The sequence below is a fragment of the Balaenoptera musculus genome, chromosome 5 (genome assembly GCF_009873245.2).
Source record: "Balaenoptera musculus isolate JJ_BM4_2016_0621 chromosome 5, mBalMus1.pri.v3, whole genome shotgun sequence".
In the NCBI taxonomy this organism is placed as follows: Eukaryota; Metazoa; Chordata; class Mammalia; order Artiodactyla; family Balaenopteridae; genus Balaenoptera; species Balaenoptera musculus.
In genome coordinates, this window is record NC_045789.1 from 120,837,721 (window position 1) to 120,856,760 (window position 19,040).

The 19,040-nt window shown below is 38.0% G+C and overlaps 1 protein-coding gene across 3 annotated transcripts in view; it reads right to left on the reverse strand.

Moving 5' to 3' along the window:
* TRPC3 (transient receptor potential cation channel subfamily C member 3) overlaps positions 1 to 19,040 on the reverse strand; it is an 87,380-nt gene that overhangs the window by 45,421 nt on the left and 22,919 nt on the right. For all 3 annotated transcript variants that reach the window (XM_036851954.1, XM_036851956.1, XM_036851955.1), the window contains exons 3-6: positions 13,804 to 13,992; positions 5,297 to 5,461; positions 2,321 to 2,537; positions 432 to 665 (exon numbers count right to left, since the gene is read on the reverse strand). In XM_036851954.1, coding sequence (XP_036707849.1) covers positions 432 to 665; positions 2,321 to 2,537; positions 5,297 to 5,461; positions 13,804 to 13,992 — 805 coding nt within the window. The remainder of the gene's footprint in view (positions 1 to 431; positions 666 to 2,320; positions 2,538 to 5,296; positions 5,462 to 13,803; positions 13,993 to 19,040) is intronic.

Genomic DNA, 19,040 nt, shown 5'->3' on the forward strand with positions numbered 1-19,040 from the left:
GTTTAGCACCTTTTATTATTTTATCTCCTCTAACCCAGGCTCTCAGGGACTCATCTTCCACATCAAACAATTTAGCAAGCTATTTTTCCCCCCACTTAAAGACAATTTCATGTCCTAAAAATATATAAGCATAATCATGATGTTAGGCTTACAGGTAATTTTCTCCCACCTTGCAATACCTCCTTTTTACAGATGTGAAAACTGAGGCACAGAGAAGTAAACTAATTTGAACAAAGTCACACAGCTAGGGAAAGTCAGTGCCTTGATATGAATCTAGTTTTATACAGCTCTAAAGCTCAGGTTGTTTCTACCATCTCTACACATTGAGCACGCATCTCATACTAAACATACTCTTTACTGGCACTCCCTTCCAAAATGTGCTTGTAATAACCTTCCTGAGACAAAAGAGAACTCTGCAGCTGATAACTTACCATAAGTGAAATACTGTATCTCTGGTGGAAGTGTCACTTCACTGAGGTCGCTCTCTTGGACATAACTGTCCACATACTGTTGTGCTTTTGTTGCCTGAAGGAAAGCCAGGAATCTGGCTGTGAAAGCAGCAATGAAGATGGAGAGCATCCCGAAGTCTAGGACATTCCACAACTGCAAAATGTATTCCCTGGGTCCTTCCAGCCAGAGCTCCTTACACTCAGACCACATCATTCCTGTCACAAGACGCACAGGTTACAGACAAGAGTTTACTGCTTGGATCGGGAAGCTACTATTTCGTCCACCATCAGTCCCCACCTATAAAATGCCCCAGTGTAAAGCACGCCACTAGGCACCGTAAAGCACTGATGGACGACAGCTTGGGAAGGGAGGTGCTGGGCAGAGTTAAATGAAAGAAGAAGCTTCGACTGAAGGAATGATTCACTCCATCAAGTTAGATTTTGGTGAAACATAATTCTACATGTGGCACAAGAAATGGTGCTACTCTTATGGGGGCAGGGCAGAAGGGAGGGAAGGAAATAAGCAAGGAAGGCTCTTCACATCAAATGATTTTGGCCCATGAAACACTTGGAGGAGAGGAGAAAATTCATCTTTATAAAATGACAATGGTTGTCAAATCATGGTGATTATTAGAGAAATAAGCCCCTAATTGAGAACCGTACTCTACACTTTTAACAAGAACAGTCTTCCAGTCATCCAGGAACACTTACCTCATTCCCCTACCCTCTCTCCTCATTTCAGCTTCATGCTGAGAAGGTGAGGAATGTCATTGGAAAAAGAAGAAACCCTTAAGCAGGAGGCCCTAGGACATTATGAAGAAACTGAAAGCAGAAAATGTCGTTCTGGGAGAAGAGGACAAAATATGCCAGTTTAACAACTTGTCCTGACCATGTAAGGGGAAAATATTGCAGCGCTTTTAAAAGACATGTAGTGGCTCAAAATAAAATTCATAAAATAATTAATTGACCCAGGTTAAGGCCACAGGAGTGAATGAGGAGGAAAACCAACCCATTAATTTGGGAACTGAGAAGATAATAAGAAACATTCTGTGTGAAATAGAATATACAAAAATGACTTTGGATTAGTGATCAATAGATAAACTGGTTCCAATCTTTATTTTTTTCTCGTATTGCTTAAAATGTTTACCTTAACATAGTTACTCAAAAAGAGCTATTGTGAGGTGAAGTAACAAACATTCTGAAAATGGAAACTCTCCTTAAAAAAACCTCTGAAACGGAAGCAATAAATGTTCTTTAATCATCAGTTAATAGCCACTAGGTTATTTCAGAACTATTTCAATTAAATATTTGATCATCACAATTAGTCACATTTTATTTTTTTTAATTAATTTGTCTTTTTAATGTCTTTATTGGAGTATAATTGCTTTACAATGGTGTGCTAGTTTCTGCTTTATAACAAAGTGAATCAGCTGTACCTATACATATATCCCCATATCCCCTCCCTCTTGCGTCTCCCTCCCTCCCACCCTCCCTATCCCACCCCTCTAGGTGGTCACAAAGCACTGAGCTGATCTCCCTGTGCTATGCGGTTGCTTCCCACTAGCTATCTATTTTACAGTTGGTAGTGTATATATAAAAATGGCATTTTATTCAGTAATTGAAGTTGGATTTCTGAAACATGGTATATTGATAATTAAGCTTATGTTACTCATAAAAATTTTGTTTAGTGTTAAGGGATACCTTGCAGCATTATCAAGCTGCCACATTATTCCAGTATTTGTTATTCTGCTTATCTTCCAGTGGGGCTGTTGTCACCATATAATGTACCACAGCATTTTACATAGAACATGGCAATCATTATATAGATGTTATTTTGGGAGAAATTAGAATACTTGAAATAAAAGGCTTACCAAGAACCCAGACCATAATTAGCATTTCAGTCCATGTGAACCGGGTGGTCTTCACCCTGAAGATCTGTCTGGGATAGTCAGTAACAGTGATATTGGGCAACGTGGTGATTCCTTCGAATCTGTCTGAGGCATTGAACACAAGCAGGCCCAGGAAGATGATGAAAGAAGCAGCGTGTGCCACAAACTTCATAAAAGGGCTTCGCAGGATTTTCCCCAGCTGTGAGAAGGCAAACAAACAGACAGACAAAAACAAAAAACACCAAAACCTTTTACTTGAGGAAATCTGGCTTCCACTTATGAAAACTACTATACAGGATAAAAAAAAAAAAAAAAAAAACAGATAAAATCAGAACACTCTCAAAATTCTGCTTTTGTTTCTGAAGAGTTATACGTTGTAAAAATTACTCCTTTTAGGGGATGCTTCCTCTAAGAATAATTTAAGAGGTCTTCAAACTTCATTGTTTCTAAATATCCAATTTGTCTTAGGATAGACTTCATTCACAGATGCATTTCTGGAAATTACAAGGCATATACTGGTTATTCTTATTTTTACATGAAAGATTATGCAGTGGCAGGATTTTAGAGTCTAGGAAAAGAAACTCCAAATTTGTAATATGTAATTCTTTATAATTGAAATGTTATGATGAGTTTGTAGACTCATTCATTTATAATTGAAATGTTATGATGTTTTTGTAGCACATTACAAACCCTTTGAAGATTAAAAGAAACTTACTACTACAGAAGTAAATTTTTGTTCTCACTTCTACATATTCCAAAATCGATTTGTACTTTGTATGATATAAAAAGGCAGAAAATATTTTAATAAACATAAATATTTTATCTGTTACTATCCAATAAGAGCAGAGAGATACACAATAATTAAAACCTCTAAGTAGGTTAACTTAATGAAAAGTCATCCCTGAGTTTGGAAAATCATATAAATAGTACAAAAGCATTTTTAAAGTTCAGTTTATAATGATTTTAAGGTAACTCTTTTAAAATCCCATGTGATATAATGTCCTTAAAAGCCATATGTTCTAGTAGAAATGAAAACAATTCCTTCTGTCCCAAGAGCTTCTGCAGTCTAAGAATTAGGTATATTTGGTAGATTTATCAGATAAGTTCTCTATTCTGCATACTCAGACCCTACTTTCAAACTCAGTCTGTGACCTTGAAAAGTACCAAGGTTCACATTTAAAAGACTGTAACTTCAAACAAATGTTTTTGTATGTCCAGAAACTTAATTTGATGTCAACAAATAACCAAAGAATGTCAAACATTTCTGGGATTGGACATGAATGAACATAGACAAATGTCACATTTTCCATATTAGACACAGAAAAATAAACCACTCATTTACATATCACTGTGCTGTCCCACAGCTGCCGAGAGGGCACACTGGGGTAGTTCATCCATAGCACATAGTGATTTGGGGGGAGTCGCCAAGTCTGTTTCTCCTAAAGGTTGATCTTTGAAAATGTTAAATAACATGAAAAAAAAAAAAAAAAAAGCAGCATGCTTATCCTAAAAATGGGATACATGTGGAGAATTCTTACTATATTGTCCTTTCACCACAGGATAAGTGGTATATGGCAGGTATAAATGTGGGCTCCACAAACAACTCAATTCCCTCCTTTCCCTTCTCTGCTGGGCAGAGTTCACCACATCATTAGCTGCACTTTTACAAGTGAAGAGAAAAAAGAATAGACTTCAAGATGCCTACTTCAAACTCAATATGTTTTAACTGGGTAAGCTGCCCTAAGAGACAAACACGTATAAATCTGAACATTCCAATTCATTTCCCCCAGGAAGGGAAATTATTTGGGTGGGATATGATTTTTGCTTTAATGCATGCTCTCTCCCTATTTATAGTTTTTAGTCTTTAGTGTTTATGTATATTAGCAGAATCGTAAGGTATTTGTCCATGATATGTAACAAAGGAACTTAGTTGAGTCATCAAAATTGATCAAAATGACAACATTTCTGCCTTAAACTGCACGGGCAGCTCAACGACAAAGTGAGATGGATGAATATTCTTACGCGTATATGGGCCTGCAGAGCAGGACTCCACAGGAGGAGACAGATGCGCCAGAGAGATGACAGATTTCCAGGGTCATTTGTGAGTGGCCTTGACTCATTTTGCCTGAAACTGCCTCTGATTTTAACAAAACCAGATTTTAGAATATAAAAATAGGACTAAAGGATCTCAGAACTGTTTATTCTCCCTGGCAGTGTCCTTTATTAACCTAATACAGATTCTGTTAGCATGACTCCTATTCCTTTCCACATCTTGTTTAGAGGATCTCTTAGGCACAATTAAATTGACTGTATACTGGCAAAGTTGAGAGAGGGATAAAGGTAGTGAACAAAATGATTCAAACAAAACTAAATAGATGAACAATCTAAAAAATCCAAAGCCCCCCAAACCCAAATTCAACATTTTTTAGAATCTCCTGAAGGAACAAAGGGCTAGGGGAACCTGACATGTGCTTTCTTGAAGACTTTGGATAATACCACTGTTCAGAACCGAGCTTAATACACCCAGCCTCAGATCTTTTTGACAGGTTCAACCGAGCTGCCTTTTCAGTTCTCAGGTTAACTGTTTCTTGGAACCACTGCAGGAGGGCTCTTCCTCTTCCACAGGCCAGTCTGGTAGACTATTTATTAAGCTGGCAATAGAATCCGTACAATTGCTACTTCACTTAAGTAGCTTTTCCTCCTGCTTACCATGGGGATTTTATCTTAAAAGCCTAAGTATTATATGCTTGCAAATATGATCTATCCCACTAGTACCAAATCCTTTTCATCCCTTATTTGAACTAATCCAGTCATTAAAAAGCAGAATTCGTGTTCTTGAGTCAATTAACATTCAGGGTAAAACTGATAAGAGCCTTAAGTAGGAAGCTTTTTCCTTTTTCATCCTCAAAGGACATAGTACACCAACCACAGAGGAAACAGAGGTGAAAAAGCCGGTACCCTGCTGCAAGGTGCAATCCAGTAGCCGATGGCAAGGAACGGAAGGCCCAAGGCCACGACCAGAACCACCAGACACTTGATAGCTATCGTCTGTTCCCGCAGGCCTGAGAGGTTCTCGTACCAGATTGTCAAGAGCTGCTGCTGGCAATTGGGGTGAGCCACAAACTGTTGGTCGGGACAGAGAGAGAGGGAGAAAGAGAAGTAGGTTACCATGCCATTGTCGACAGTTCGGCTACCAAATGCATGTGCATCCTAAAGATATGAATGCACATTTTGTTTCCAGATATAGGCACTGGAAGGTTTCTGGTAATATTCTTTACCTTCCCTTTGTTTTTCAGAATTGCTCCAGAACTATTACAAGAACTAAAGTGGAAACATGAGGGTAAAACTGACGTTGTCCTTCATCATAGTTCTTTCTCTCTGTACTTGCAGACTCCTCTGTGGAATCTGGGTGACGTATGCTTTCCTTTGCGGAAACGTGTCCCATGTTGCTGTCTGCCAGCTTACTTGCATTCAGTTCAAAATGGAAAAGAAAATAGTTATTTGGTTTGCTGGCTACTATAGCTAAAAGAGAAATGCGTTACTGTTTCCTGAGCAACTCCTAAAATGATACGTCTATGAAAAATATATACGTGATACGTCCTATGTGTTGTATGTCCTACCATAGCAAATATGCAAAAGATTTGCAAAAACTCAGTGAACCTCCAAGTGTTATGCTTGATCCACATCTGCTCTGCTTCCAGGAATTGGCATCAAATATCACGTCCATCCTATTTTAGTAATCTGTACTCTTTTTGTTGCTTCCTCTATCACAGGTCAAAAAAAAACCACAAACATTTCTCTCTATCAATTCTTTTATAATTACAGCTCTAATCAGGAAAAACATGAGCAAATTATACTTATTTTAGCCCTGCTATTTTATTTTGTTATTTTGTTTTATTTTATTATTTTATTTTATTTTTGCCATCTGATTTTGCTAAGTCATCTGCCTACATCTATATAGAAGAACTGCGATTTCATTAAGGTCCTGTCTTCATTCAGGTAGCAGAATATATTTGTAGTCAGGCCCATGTGAAAAGGTCCCTACGTCAAAAGGTGCCTATCTGCAGCTGGATATGCCTTTCTTTGAACGGCCAGCTGCACTTTGCCCAAGCTTGGGAATTATTCAGGGTCATTCACAAATCAGCTACAGTGTCAACATATTTTTAAAAAAGAGTGCTTAGCAACACAAAAATCAAGGTATAACTGCCTTCTATAAAATGCAACAAACAACCTATTAGGAAGTACCCATGAAATGTTTTTGCAAATTCTGAGAGGCAAAGGAAGCAGCCGCAGTTCCCACTAACTAACTAACTAACTAATCAAGTTCTAGTTAATGATCTGAATGCTTCTTAGTAACTCTAGACAATTCCTCAAGTTACCTGGCTATTTATCAATAGCATACCTACAAGGAAATGAACAGGATTCCACTTAGTGGTGTAGAGTTTCCCATCAGCTGTTCTAATTAAAAAAAATAAAAAGAAAAGAAAAAACAAAAATAAAACCTCATCTCCCAGGTTGGGCGGTAGAGGCACAATTTTCCTCAAATTCCCATTCTTTCCCCCAGTGTGCACCCGCCCTCTGGGAAGTCCACTGACTTTGCTATGACAGCTGCCACCACTGTGCAGAAGGAAAACTTGACAATCCATTGACAGAGGTGGTGAGGATGAGTTTACAAATATCAGGTTTGAAATACTTAACTGAATTTTTTTCCAATAATACAAAGGAAATGAACAGCAGGATTTGGGAGATTGAAAGTACTAAAAGGAAGATGCTATTTTTTTCTTGCTTGATGAGTTCAATGTGAAAAAGCATATTTTATCTTGTAAGTTCCTCTTAATTTAGTTATAAAAATCCCAGGTCCTGAGGCTCATGGGTCATCGCTAGTGGCTAAGTATATATTAGATCTTCTTTCCAAATTCAAGATTCTGTCACTCTTCCAAAGTTCTGATTTTTGAAAACAGTATTTCAAGATCAATGCAGTCATTACTTGAACTCATGATGAAATAAAATCAAGGTTGAAGGCTTCCTGGGGTCTATGTAACAATTTCCTAGGAGTCTTACTGAGAATTTCTCCAAACTTCCACTTCTGCCCCTGTACTATATTGGATCATTACCTTCCTGCTTCACCCCTCCTTTTGTGTTAAGAATCTTCATCCCCTCTACGGTTCTTCTTCTTTTTTATTTTTTTAAGATTTAATTTTATTTAATTTTGGCTGCACTGGATCTTCATTGCTGCATGTGGGCTTTCTCTAGTTGCAGGTAGCAGGGGCTACTCTGTTGCGATGCTCGGTCTCTAGGCACGCAGGCTTCAGTAGTTGCAGCACGCAGGCTCAGTAGTTGTGGCTCACGGGCTCTAGAGCACAGGCTCAGTAGTTGTGGCACACAGGCTTAGTTGCTCCGCGGCATGTGGGATCTTCCCGGACCAGGGATCCAACCTATGTCCCCCACGTTGGCAGGCGGATTCTTATCCACTGCACCACCGGGGCAGTCCCCCTTCTACGGTTCTTAAATGTCTGTCTCATTCATTCATTCATTCTTCAAAATGTCATAAGCCCCTCCTACACGCCAGGCAGGTGTTAGGTATTTGGTACAAGAAGACCAAAATGGGAACATCAGTATTGCAGTAAGTGATAAGTGGTCCCTGTTGTAGAGCACGCAGTAAGCTCTACATAAATGTGAAGAAGTTATTATAATGGAGACTTGGATTCCATAGGCTTGCCAAGATAAATAATCAGCATTTAAAATAGTCTTAATCTGAATGTTGGTCCAAATGTCTTGGTGTTTGGAGGATCTGCATTTGTGGGAAGTTGGAGAGATGTAACTAAAAGGCAGTCCTGTGACTCCAGCTAAGCTCAGCTTAGGAATGGGAATGGTGCATTCAGAGAAATCTACAGGTAGAGCATACAATGTCATCAGATCAGATTACCACTTGGGAAGTCAACATGCACTTGTTTATAGGCCAAGGGTTTCTGTAAAACAGAAAATCCACATGAAGTTAAGAGACACTTGGACACGTGTCCCTGTGAAATTGATGGACAAATTTCCCTTCTGTGGCTGTCCAGCCTTTCTTTCTTAGGTTTTAAACTCTTGAGTACAGAAATATTAATGTTGTAGTATGGCTCCCTCTTCTTGCTCTTCCTCCTTGAGCTAATCTTTAAATTTGAATCTTTAAATGCTTTATGGCATTAATTATACTGTATAAAGTTTACAAAGCCCTCAAAGACTTGGTGGAAATCAATCCTTTCCATATGGCATTATGCAATGATCAATCTTTGACCTGGTGTGACTTGTACAATACAGTGCAGACACTTAATATATGTTAAATACTAGCCAAAATCATGGTGTTTGCACTTCACTTGTTATACTTTAAAATTCAACCTAACAGGTATATTTCCTATACTATTAATTCTACCCTCTTCTTAACTGAGATCATAATACAGCACCATATGGCATTTAATCCACGGAAAGCAAACACAAATAGATATTTTCCTCCAATGATTTAAAATCCTAATACAAGTACACAAGGAACATTTTAAAAAAGAAAATAAAACCAGTATAATAGTAGCAAGTGAGGGCAAAAGAGCTAATCCTTCTAGCAGATGAGTTTTGCTCTTTTCAATGACTTCAAAATAGGGCAGTAACCTTTATCTCTTAAAACTGTATTACCTCCTAAAAAATGTCCTTATGCTGCCACACCAGTCACAGCTAGCTGGATAAAATTTGTATGCTGTTTCTTAACTTCAGTGGACCAACAAATTGAAACCATTACAGAAATAATACCCTTATTTGAGGTTTTCTGATATAAAGGGAAAATGCTTGACACACAAGAAAGTCTCAATCTTTCAATGGAACAAAACTACTGGAGCATAGAGAACAAATTTTATTCCCTGCCAAATGACTGACAGATTGTAAACTGAACCACCAATCAGGGCAGTTGATAAATTTCAACCTAAAAAAATTACACTGTCTTTTTATCAAATTAGCTTTTCCAAGAGCTATCTTTATGGGAATACTGTTGTACAAAAACATGGTAGGAACACTCTGTCTTTGTTTTTAATGACATTGCCGGAGCCACAGTTTACAATATTTAAAAGAAAATATTCTTGTGAATAAAAGCTAGATCATTCATCTTCTTTATAAAGTTCTTCGAATTGTGAAATATAAACTGAAAACTCCACTGTGCTGCACAGCAGAGACTGGCACAGCATTGTAAATCAACTCTACTTCAATAAAAAAAATTTTTTTTAAAGCCCCTGAAAACTTACATTGTACACGTTTTCTGGATTTCAAACCCACTGAGTGCAAAATGCTGTTACCAAGAGCTAACCCACTGTTGCCTCTCAGGTGCCTGAGCACAAACATGGCAGAAGCCCTGCAGTGCAGGACCCCTTCCCGTGCCGGCTGCCACATGCACGCCAAAGTCTCTGCAGTGGATTTACCACTCTTTCATTGTACTGCTCACTTTCTGGGCTTTCTTTTCACACTTTCTGCATATACAGTGGATAATTTTATGTGTCTATATTGCTGCATGTCTCGTTTCCAGATGATCTTGCTACGGTTAAACCTAATCTCTCTCTGGAGGAAATAGAGCAAGGAGGAAGAACTCAGGAAAGGATTTCCTCTTTCTCAAGAGCTTGGTTTTCCAGATTCGATGATCTATCCAGTGCTAGTATCTTTTATCTTTGTCAAGGGCTTTCTTACAATAGACAAAAGCTCACTTGAGATAGGTAGGACTCCCGTTATTTCTATGGGGGGAGTGGATTGATATTCATCCTCAAGTCAGAGAAGATAGAGGTACATTCATAAATAGAGCTCAGGACTTTTTGGAGGGCAAATAGTCCATTATTCTAATTGGAAAATAATGAATGGTTTGCCTAAAATTTAATTTTCTTGTACTTATTTTCAAAAAACCAAATTTCACCCTCCACTCTATTCCATTCTCTTTTGTAGACTAATGTGGGTAACTCTACAAACGGTAACAACATTTACTATCTTTCCAGTTTTATTATTTACCTTAAAGACCCCTCAGAAGTGAATCTGGGATGAATAAGCTTCAACATCCACTCCCTGATAGAAGATACATTATTGTTTGTTCCCCACTAGTAGCGTATGATTGCTCATTTCACCAACAGCACTGAGAATTGTAATTTTTAATTCTTTAATAATTTGAGCGAGAGGAGATGGTATCTGTATGTTAGCATGCATTTCTTTTATTACTAGAGGGTTTGAAATTTTAAAATATGTTTGTTAGCCATTTGAATTTTCTTTTCTGTGAATTACCTATCCAAGCCTTTTGCTTATTTTTCTACAGGGCTCTGGAAATTTTCCCTATAAATTTGTTTGCATACTTTGGATATTAAGAATATCAATCCTCTGTAAGTTATAGTATAGAAAAAATTTTTCCCAGTTTGCCCTTCACCTTTTTTGTCTATGATCTTTTTGATGTACAGAGGTTTTAAGTTGCATGTTGTCAAACAATTTATATTTTTGTTTTTTATCTCTTCTACTGCTTTTATATTAAAAAATCCTTTCCCACATAAACATTAAATTCATGTTCAGACTTCTCCTATTCAGATCTTTTATATTTTCATTTTCTTCATTAACTGTCATTGAGTCTCTAAGGCCTAAGGTGAACTCATGGTTATTCCTAGGGAAGACCTGAGCCCAGAAAGAACCCAACAGACTCAGAATCAGAGTTGAGAGTAGATCTTGGGCAGATGGCAGAAGAGACATCCTGAGTCTCTTATGGGACCTAAACAAATGAACATTAATCAAACTGGTTTCCTTGGTGGAATTATGGGTTGATTTGAACATATACAAGTTTATTATATTATCAGGGGGGGAAGATTCCATAACATATACAGTATTTTGAAATCCCAATGCCATGCATGTAGCTATGGGTTACTTCAGTGCCACAGTGGGTAGGGTTCATGAATCATTATAACCCAAGAGGTTATTTTACCTGGGGACTAGAAATGAGATGATGGAAAAAGGAAGCAGCAGAAGTGGGTGGGGGTATTTTTGCTCCTTGCTAGATGGAGATGGGTGAGTGTTGAGTGAAGAATGAAGGAAGCCTTGGAGAGAAAGAAAGAGGAACTGGGGCTTTTGGGGGGGCATTCCAGAATAAAGTTCTTATATACATTTATTGGGTGAAGATTCCAAATCAAAGATTTTAACTAATATTCCTTTTATAGCATAAAACAGACAAAACCAGAAATACCTGCAAAGTCCTAAATCTCCTTTCAGTTCCGAATACATTTTTGTTGTTGCTGTTTCCTGGTAGTTGACTGATAGCAAATTTATTATTAATTGACACCTCATACATTGTAACCTACACATCCATTTATTTAAAATCAACATGCAAGAAGACATTCACTCTGCAAGACAGTTTGGTTAACAGAAGCACATCTGTAGATGAGCTATCTCTGCTAATATGACACTTTCAACGCAATGATAAAGAACCAGTGACAACCGAAATCAATTCTCTCCGCTCAGGTGCTAAAGAGGAGAGATGCCTGTTGTGTAAGATCTGTGAATAAATGTCCAGACAGTTTTCTAAAAACAGTTTAATATCAATCTTACGCAAAACTATCTTTTTCTTCCAATACAGCAAAACTTCAACTAGCAAGAATGCTCTGAGAGGAGGGCAGTTAAGCCAATTCATTTACCTTGTAACTGACAATTCCTTGAAAAGTTATTTTACTTCAAGATTTACTGAGAATCTTCACATTTCACTATCTTATTAAGTAGAGGGGAGATCTGTCATTAATGGCTGGCTATAATCTTGTGAACACTACAATGTGGAAGTTCTCTACATTGTGGTAGAACTGTGTATGTGTGTGTGTACACACATAGAAGCACAGAGAGAGAGAGAGAGAGAGGGAGAGAGAGACAGAGAGAGAGAGAGAGAGAGAGAGACTTCCCCGTCCTCATTTGCTACTAGGGTACAAACTTTGGCCTAGGTTCCACTGGTCAGAGGCACATGGGCAGACCTCTGACTTGGAAGGGGCCTTTTATAACAGGCAGCACTCAGGGCATCCTTTCTGCTAGTGGGGAGCTGGCCATCTGCAGCAGAGGCAGAATTGTTCTGTTTGGGCCACAGAAACTCCCTTACCAGGTCAGTTCTGGGCCTGGTTCTGGGCAAGCTTTCTGCAAGCACAGCTTAGATAAGCTTGTTCCTCCACCTCTCCTAATGATTCTGTGAGCCTCCTAATATCCTTAACTAAATTTTTTTCTGTTTAAATTGGCTATGGTCTACCACTAAGAACGAGAACCAGCACAATACACATGAAATGTCTTTGATGACTAAGAACTGAACTTGTTTAAGAGCCATCATTCTGAGAATGAATTTTCAAATGCAGAAATGTGATTAGCTAATACTTATTGAGCAATCACCATGTACTATGCCTGTGCTAATTACTTTACTTGCATTAGCTCATGTAATCCTTAAAACAACTGCAACAGTAGTTGTCCCCACTACCAACAAGCAGAACGAAGTTTAGACTGATCAAGTGACTTGCCCTTTCACACAGAGAAGACAAGTCAGGACTTGAACTCTTGCAAGTTGGCTCCAGGGCCTGCCCTCTTGTGCACCATGTCACACTGCAGGAAGGACAGAAGATTCCATAGATTGACCAGTTCACGAAACCAGATCTATTCCCGACAACAGCTTACTTCTTCGTGATTTAAAGCACAAAAATTTAAGTTATATAAAATATGTATACGCGATTAGATTCTGGATAACTGAGATTTTTATTATAAGTGAAACGTCCTAACTACAATTTACATGAATTATTTCAAAGGCCCATACAAGTAGCAAACACATAATACATAACTGTTCTATCTGCAGTAACCAGAGTAAAAAAGTAATCATAATTTTTTTTTTTTTTGGCAACGGCATAAAATTCCATAGCTGTGTGATCTTAGACATGTCATTTAAGCTTGGTGAACCTCGATTTCCTTATAGAATAGAAATCTCATCATCGAACACCTATTTTATATGTGAAATGGATAATAACAAAGGCTTATTGCAAGATTAACATGCGAATGTAAGTAACAGTGCCTTACAAAAATGTTTACAAGTAACAGATTTTATTATCATTAACCGCATTTTAATGAGCAGTTTACAAAGTTCTTTTGCATATCTTAATCCACTGAAATCCCACCAAGACCCTGAGACAGATAAGAGGTATTATTCTCCTTTTATATGAGGAAAATGAAATTTAAAGAAGTTTTATGACTTATCCAAGGTCCAAAAATGGATAAAAAGTGGAAAGGATCGGAGCTAGATACTTGACTCACAACTTTACCATGATACTTCATTTAATCTCTTTCATGAAGTAAAAAAATCTTCTTATCAATAACATCTATTACTGCTATTATTTTAAAATCTTTCCTGGGATTATGGCATAGTTGATATTACATGTTTATTCTAATATGGAGCTGGACGAAAGTAGGCCACTCACCTTTTTGACTTCATACTTAATGGCAAGTTTGACACGACTCAGTGAAGCTTTATGCCTGTGCATCTCCAGAGGCTCTGCCGATTCCAGATCTCCATTCAGAATGGCTTCTACCTCTTCCGAGTCTCGGCAAAGATCCAGCACACCCACTACGAAGTCTTTGCATTGCATGGAGAGCTTGCGATAGTCATTCTAAGACCAAGAGGTTTAGAGTTTAATACAGAGAATGTGCTTTAATTCAATGGAAAGTGTTTAGGGGTTTTGTGAATTAGAAAAAGTCTCCCTACCTCTGGGTAGGAAGTTGCAGCCCCCAGGTGGATGCAAGTTTTGTTCAGTTCGATACCGGCTGGATTTGCTCCCACCTACCCCCTTAGCCAGCACCTTCTACAACCTGTACAACCATGTGAGACAGTTCTGAAAATGGTGTGCATGTCAGTGACTGATTTATATTAAGAGATGTTGGCTAAATGCTAATGCTGAAAGACCAAAGAATCGAAAGAATCTTTCTTGTACAGATGAACAATAGTTTTCTTAAAACTCAAACAAAACCATTTCTACAGTGAAAGTTCTTTAAATTAAGTGGCAATTTGGCATAGAAGATTGACTATGTATGAAAATGGCCTGTCTGGTTTACTATCCATTGCCTCATTGGAGACAGTGCTTCTCAAACTGTAGTCCTCGGACCAGCAGCCTCAGTAGCACCTGGACATGTGTTAGGAGTGTAAATGCTCAGATCCCACCCCAGGTGTCCTGATTAGAAACTGACAATGAGGGCCCGCATCTGTGTTAACACACTCTCCAGGTGTTTCTGATACACATTTGTGTTTGAGAATGATGGTTCATAGTGAAGGCAAAGAGAAGGATAGGTACCAACGTGGAGGGTATTTTTTCTTGTTTATCTGAAGGGCACATTATAATGTCCTGCAGAGCTTCTAGAGAGAGAGAAATGTCTGATTATATGTAATTGAATTCTCAAGGGTTGCAGAATATCAATACCTGAGAGAAAAATTTTCAGGCTACTGGAACTAACACCTTGCTAAAAATAATCCATGAATCTTTAATTTCATTAGCTTATTTATATAGTGCCATGGACTGGTATGAGGAAGTCAGCTGTCAGCATTCCCTGTTACCTACTGAATGGAGCTCTATTTCTAGCCCATTGATTCCAGTCTAGGTGTCAATGACCATCTCTTGGGAAAGGGCCTTACTTTTGCAACCCCCAGCTCCACTTCTACGGCTTTCACTAAAATTTTAGCCCGTTAAGAAAATTAATCAGATGATAATCTAATTTGGTGCACTTGAGGAAAATAGAATCCCTCATTCCAACATGTCCTGAGATACTGTATATGTCTAATAACTGAGTAACATTTAGCACAGCAGAATTTCTGGGCTTCCAAAAATCATACTTTAAAAATGACATGAAGAATTTCAATTTTTTTCCCCTTAAATGATTAATTAACTTGATTTGATGGGCAAAAATCATGTCACCAACTAAAATAAACAAGAAGAGGAGAGACGGTTTAAAGGCTACACAGACTAGAATAGTTTCCATTTCAGATATCAGAAATCCAGATAAAGAACAGTTGCAGTTAATCCTTTTCCCCTCATAAGGGAACAGATAAAATGAATAAAAACTTCAATCTTTGGTTTCCATTCAAGTTGGTACCATGCAACTGATAAAATTAATAAAATGTTCAGTCTCTGGTTTCTATGCAGAGTGTCAGTTAAATATCCATCTGCCTTCCATTCCTGAAAGACTAATGAAATATTTTATTATAGCATCCAGAAGAAGTGTTATCCATGTCTGTTTCCATATAAAGCTCCCCTTTTAATACAATTTTTTAGATGAAATTTCCTCATGTTACTCGTCAGTTCAGACTGTTCTGTAAGATTTGGTACAACACAGGATGGCCAATTCTCCATTGATCAGAAATAAAAGAGACTATTTTCTATTCTTGAAGAAAACATAGGAACCAATTTTGCAGTAATACCTGAATAATAACTCATTATTTTTAAAAATTATAATCTGTAAAATTATCCGATCTTAAGGAAAGCTTTGTGGCTTTTTCATATCCACTAAAAGATCAGTCAAAAAGCAAAAAACAGGTAACCAAGTTGCGAGGACAACACTGTTTTCATAACAATTTAAACATTTCCTGCTGGAAGAAGTCTGCTATCCAAGTACAGAAAATAATCAGAGCTGGAGGTAATAGCGATTTCTTCTACTGGGGTTGTGGGATACCATTTGCCAATATATGCAGAGCTCTCAGGGAAAGATGGAGAGCACCACTAAAGATGGCCTTTCCTCAGTTGCAAAAGGAACTATTTAAAGTCTGAATTGCAACATGAGCCGACTCTGTCAGTTCTACCATGAGGTCCTGTCTCATGTTGCTTCACAACTCAGACCGTTTATCTGGTCTGAATTTTCTAATGACACTGTCTTAATTTCGTTTTGCTTGATCATCTTCACTGTGCCGCTTTTCCATTACCATGGCCCTCCACAAAGTTACCAGATGGATCTGCAGCCCACTTTACAGAGCAGGAACTCAAAACCTGGAAGACGTGCTCAAGCCAGAGGAAGAACAACGAAGCTCGGGCCTCATCACAACCTGTCTACAGGCTTCAGCGGGTTTTTAATGTGTATGGTTTAATCATCATTCTAATCCCTTTTTATCCTTAACAGGAAAACTGAAATTCAGCTCTAAGCAGGCGTGGTCCTGTCAGATCCTTTCCCTAATAATAAAAGAGGCAGGATAGTGCAGTGATTAAAAGGATAAATCTGAAACCAGACTTCCTAGGTTCAAACACTGCTTCTACCACTTACTGCTTCTACCACTGTGTGATCTTATAGAAGTTACTTAGCCTCTCTGATGAGAATAAGCCTATCTAATATTGCTACTATGAGGATTAAATGCTTTGAGTGTGCTTGGTACACATCAAATACTATAGAATTGCTTCAGTGTTACCAGGTACAGCATGTTACATAGAATAGCTAGGACTGGGACCCAAGGCACCCAAATCTAGGCTTAGCAGATGGGACCTTGGCTACAGTCTTTGTTTTCTCATTTGTAAAATGAGAGGCGTGTATAGTCAGATGATTCCTAGAGTATTTTCCTGCTATGAAATGCTATCTTGCTTTTGGATTACATTCATTTTCCTCTTCCTTACAGTCCTACTGTGATTTAGGTTGAAATTGTTTTTCTGCTTTAAAGAGGGGAAATTTGAGGCACGGAGAAAACAAATGTTTTTTTTTTTTTTGCAAAAAAAAAGTGCATCATTGATTCAGAATTAGGAAATTAGTAAATTTCAGTTTAATAAATGACCAGCTTCCTTGCCACTGACATTTGAAGGATTAGACATGGAATCCATCCTGTCCAATATTCTGTTTCTCAAAATAGCTTCAGATAGCATTTGCACATCGAAAATACTTCTTTAATAACCTGTCACCAAGCTGTCCTCCATTAATCTATCTATATCTATATCCTAGAATGTTCAACCCTTGGGGTAATGACCTTCGCATGTTTTTGGCACCATGCCTCCTGCACTCTTCAAGGAACTTTGAAAACTGCACAGTCGCTGAGAACCTTCCGTGAAGCACCTAAGTGATGGCAGTTTGAGGGATGAGATACTGGATCTTACAGGCCAGTGATAAGATAAAATAGTCATACGTGTCTGAAACGGAAAAAAAATCACATCTTTTTCACTAGGGAACACGTTGTCTTTTTTTTTTTTTTTCATTTCAAGGCCAGTACTTTGAGCTCAAAGCCTCTATGGAAAGAATATAGTGAACACCATGGAATAGGGCAAATTAAGTGACCCTGCCACAGAAATAAGCTTCACTTCCTGCCCTTTCAGAGCTCTGAGTCTCTGGGTCAGTGCTGTGAAAGCACTATTTTCTCTGTCTGTCTAAAGCCCTGACAGGTGGACATGAATGTGGGATGAGAAGGCAAAGAGGTGAAAGGAAGGCAGATAAGAAAAGAATAACAAGGACAAGTGAGAATGGGAAAGAAAAGGAACATTTAGTCAGGGGAGAGAGACCTGTAGTCCTTAGAGACTGTAACTTCCAAAGAAGTGTCTGTATTTTGGCTCAGAGATGGTTATGCTACACGACTGCTTTCCATATAATTCAGAAAAAGGAACTGTGAGATTTAGATGATTTTTGCATACCCTTAGATATCTGGCAGCTTTATGGATGCCTTCTTAAACTCAGTTGTGTTTTCTCCTCTTTTTGCCTCTTCACTTATAATAGTTTCCCACCTTTGAAAGGTTATCAGAGGTGACTCTTTATGTCAGGGTAAAGGAGATTCCAAGTATTATCAATATGGGTTTAGCTGGCTTCAAGGGGAAAATTATGAATAACAAATTTTCTTAACATTGCTTCACTGAGACTACTTCTCTGGACAGAATTGCATACATCACCATCTTTTGGAAATTATTAAAACATAATCTAACCACAAAGCTACAGTAATCAAGACAGTATAGTACTGGCACAGAAACAGAAATACAGATCAATGGTACGGGATAGAAAGCCCAGAGATAAACCCATGCACATATGGGCACCTAATTTACAACAAAGGAGGCAAGAACATACATGGAGAAAAGACAGCCTCTTCAATAAGTGGTGCTGGAAAAACTGGACAGCTACATGTAAAAGAATGAAATTAGAACACTACCTAACACCATACACAAAAATAAACTCCAAATGGATTAAAGACTTAAATGTAATACCAGACACTATAAAACTTTTAGCGGAAAACATAGGAAAAACACTCTTTGACATAAACCACAGCAAGATCTTTTTTGATCCACCTCCTAGAGTAACAGAAATAAAAACGAAAATAAACAAATGGGACCTAATGAAACTTAAAAGCTTTTGCACAGCAAAGGAAACCATAAACAAGACAAAAGGACAACCCCTCAGAATGGGAGAAAATATTTGCAAATGAAACAACAGACACAGGATTAATCTCCAAAATATACAAACAGCTCATGGAGCTCAATATCAAAAAACCCCAAACAATCCAGTTAAAAAACGGGCAGAAGACCTACATAGACATTTCACCAAGGAAGACATACAGATGTCCAAGAGACACGTGAAAAGATGCTCAACATCACTAATTATTAGAGAAATGCAAATCAAAACTACAATGTAGTATCAACTCACACCGGTCAGAATGGCCATTATCAAAAAATCTAGACACAATAAATGCTGGAAAGGGTGTGGTAAAAAGGGACCCCTC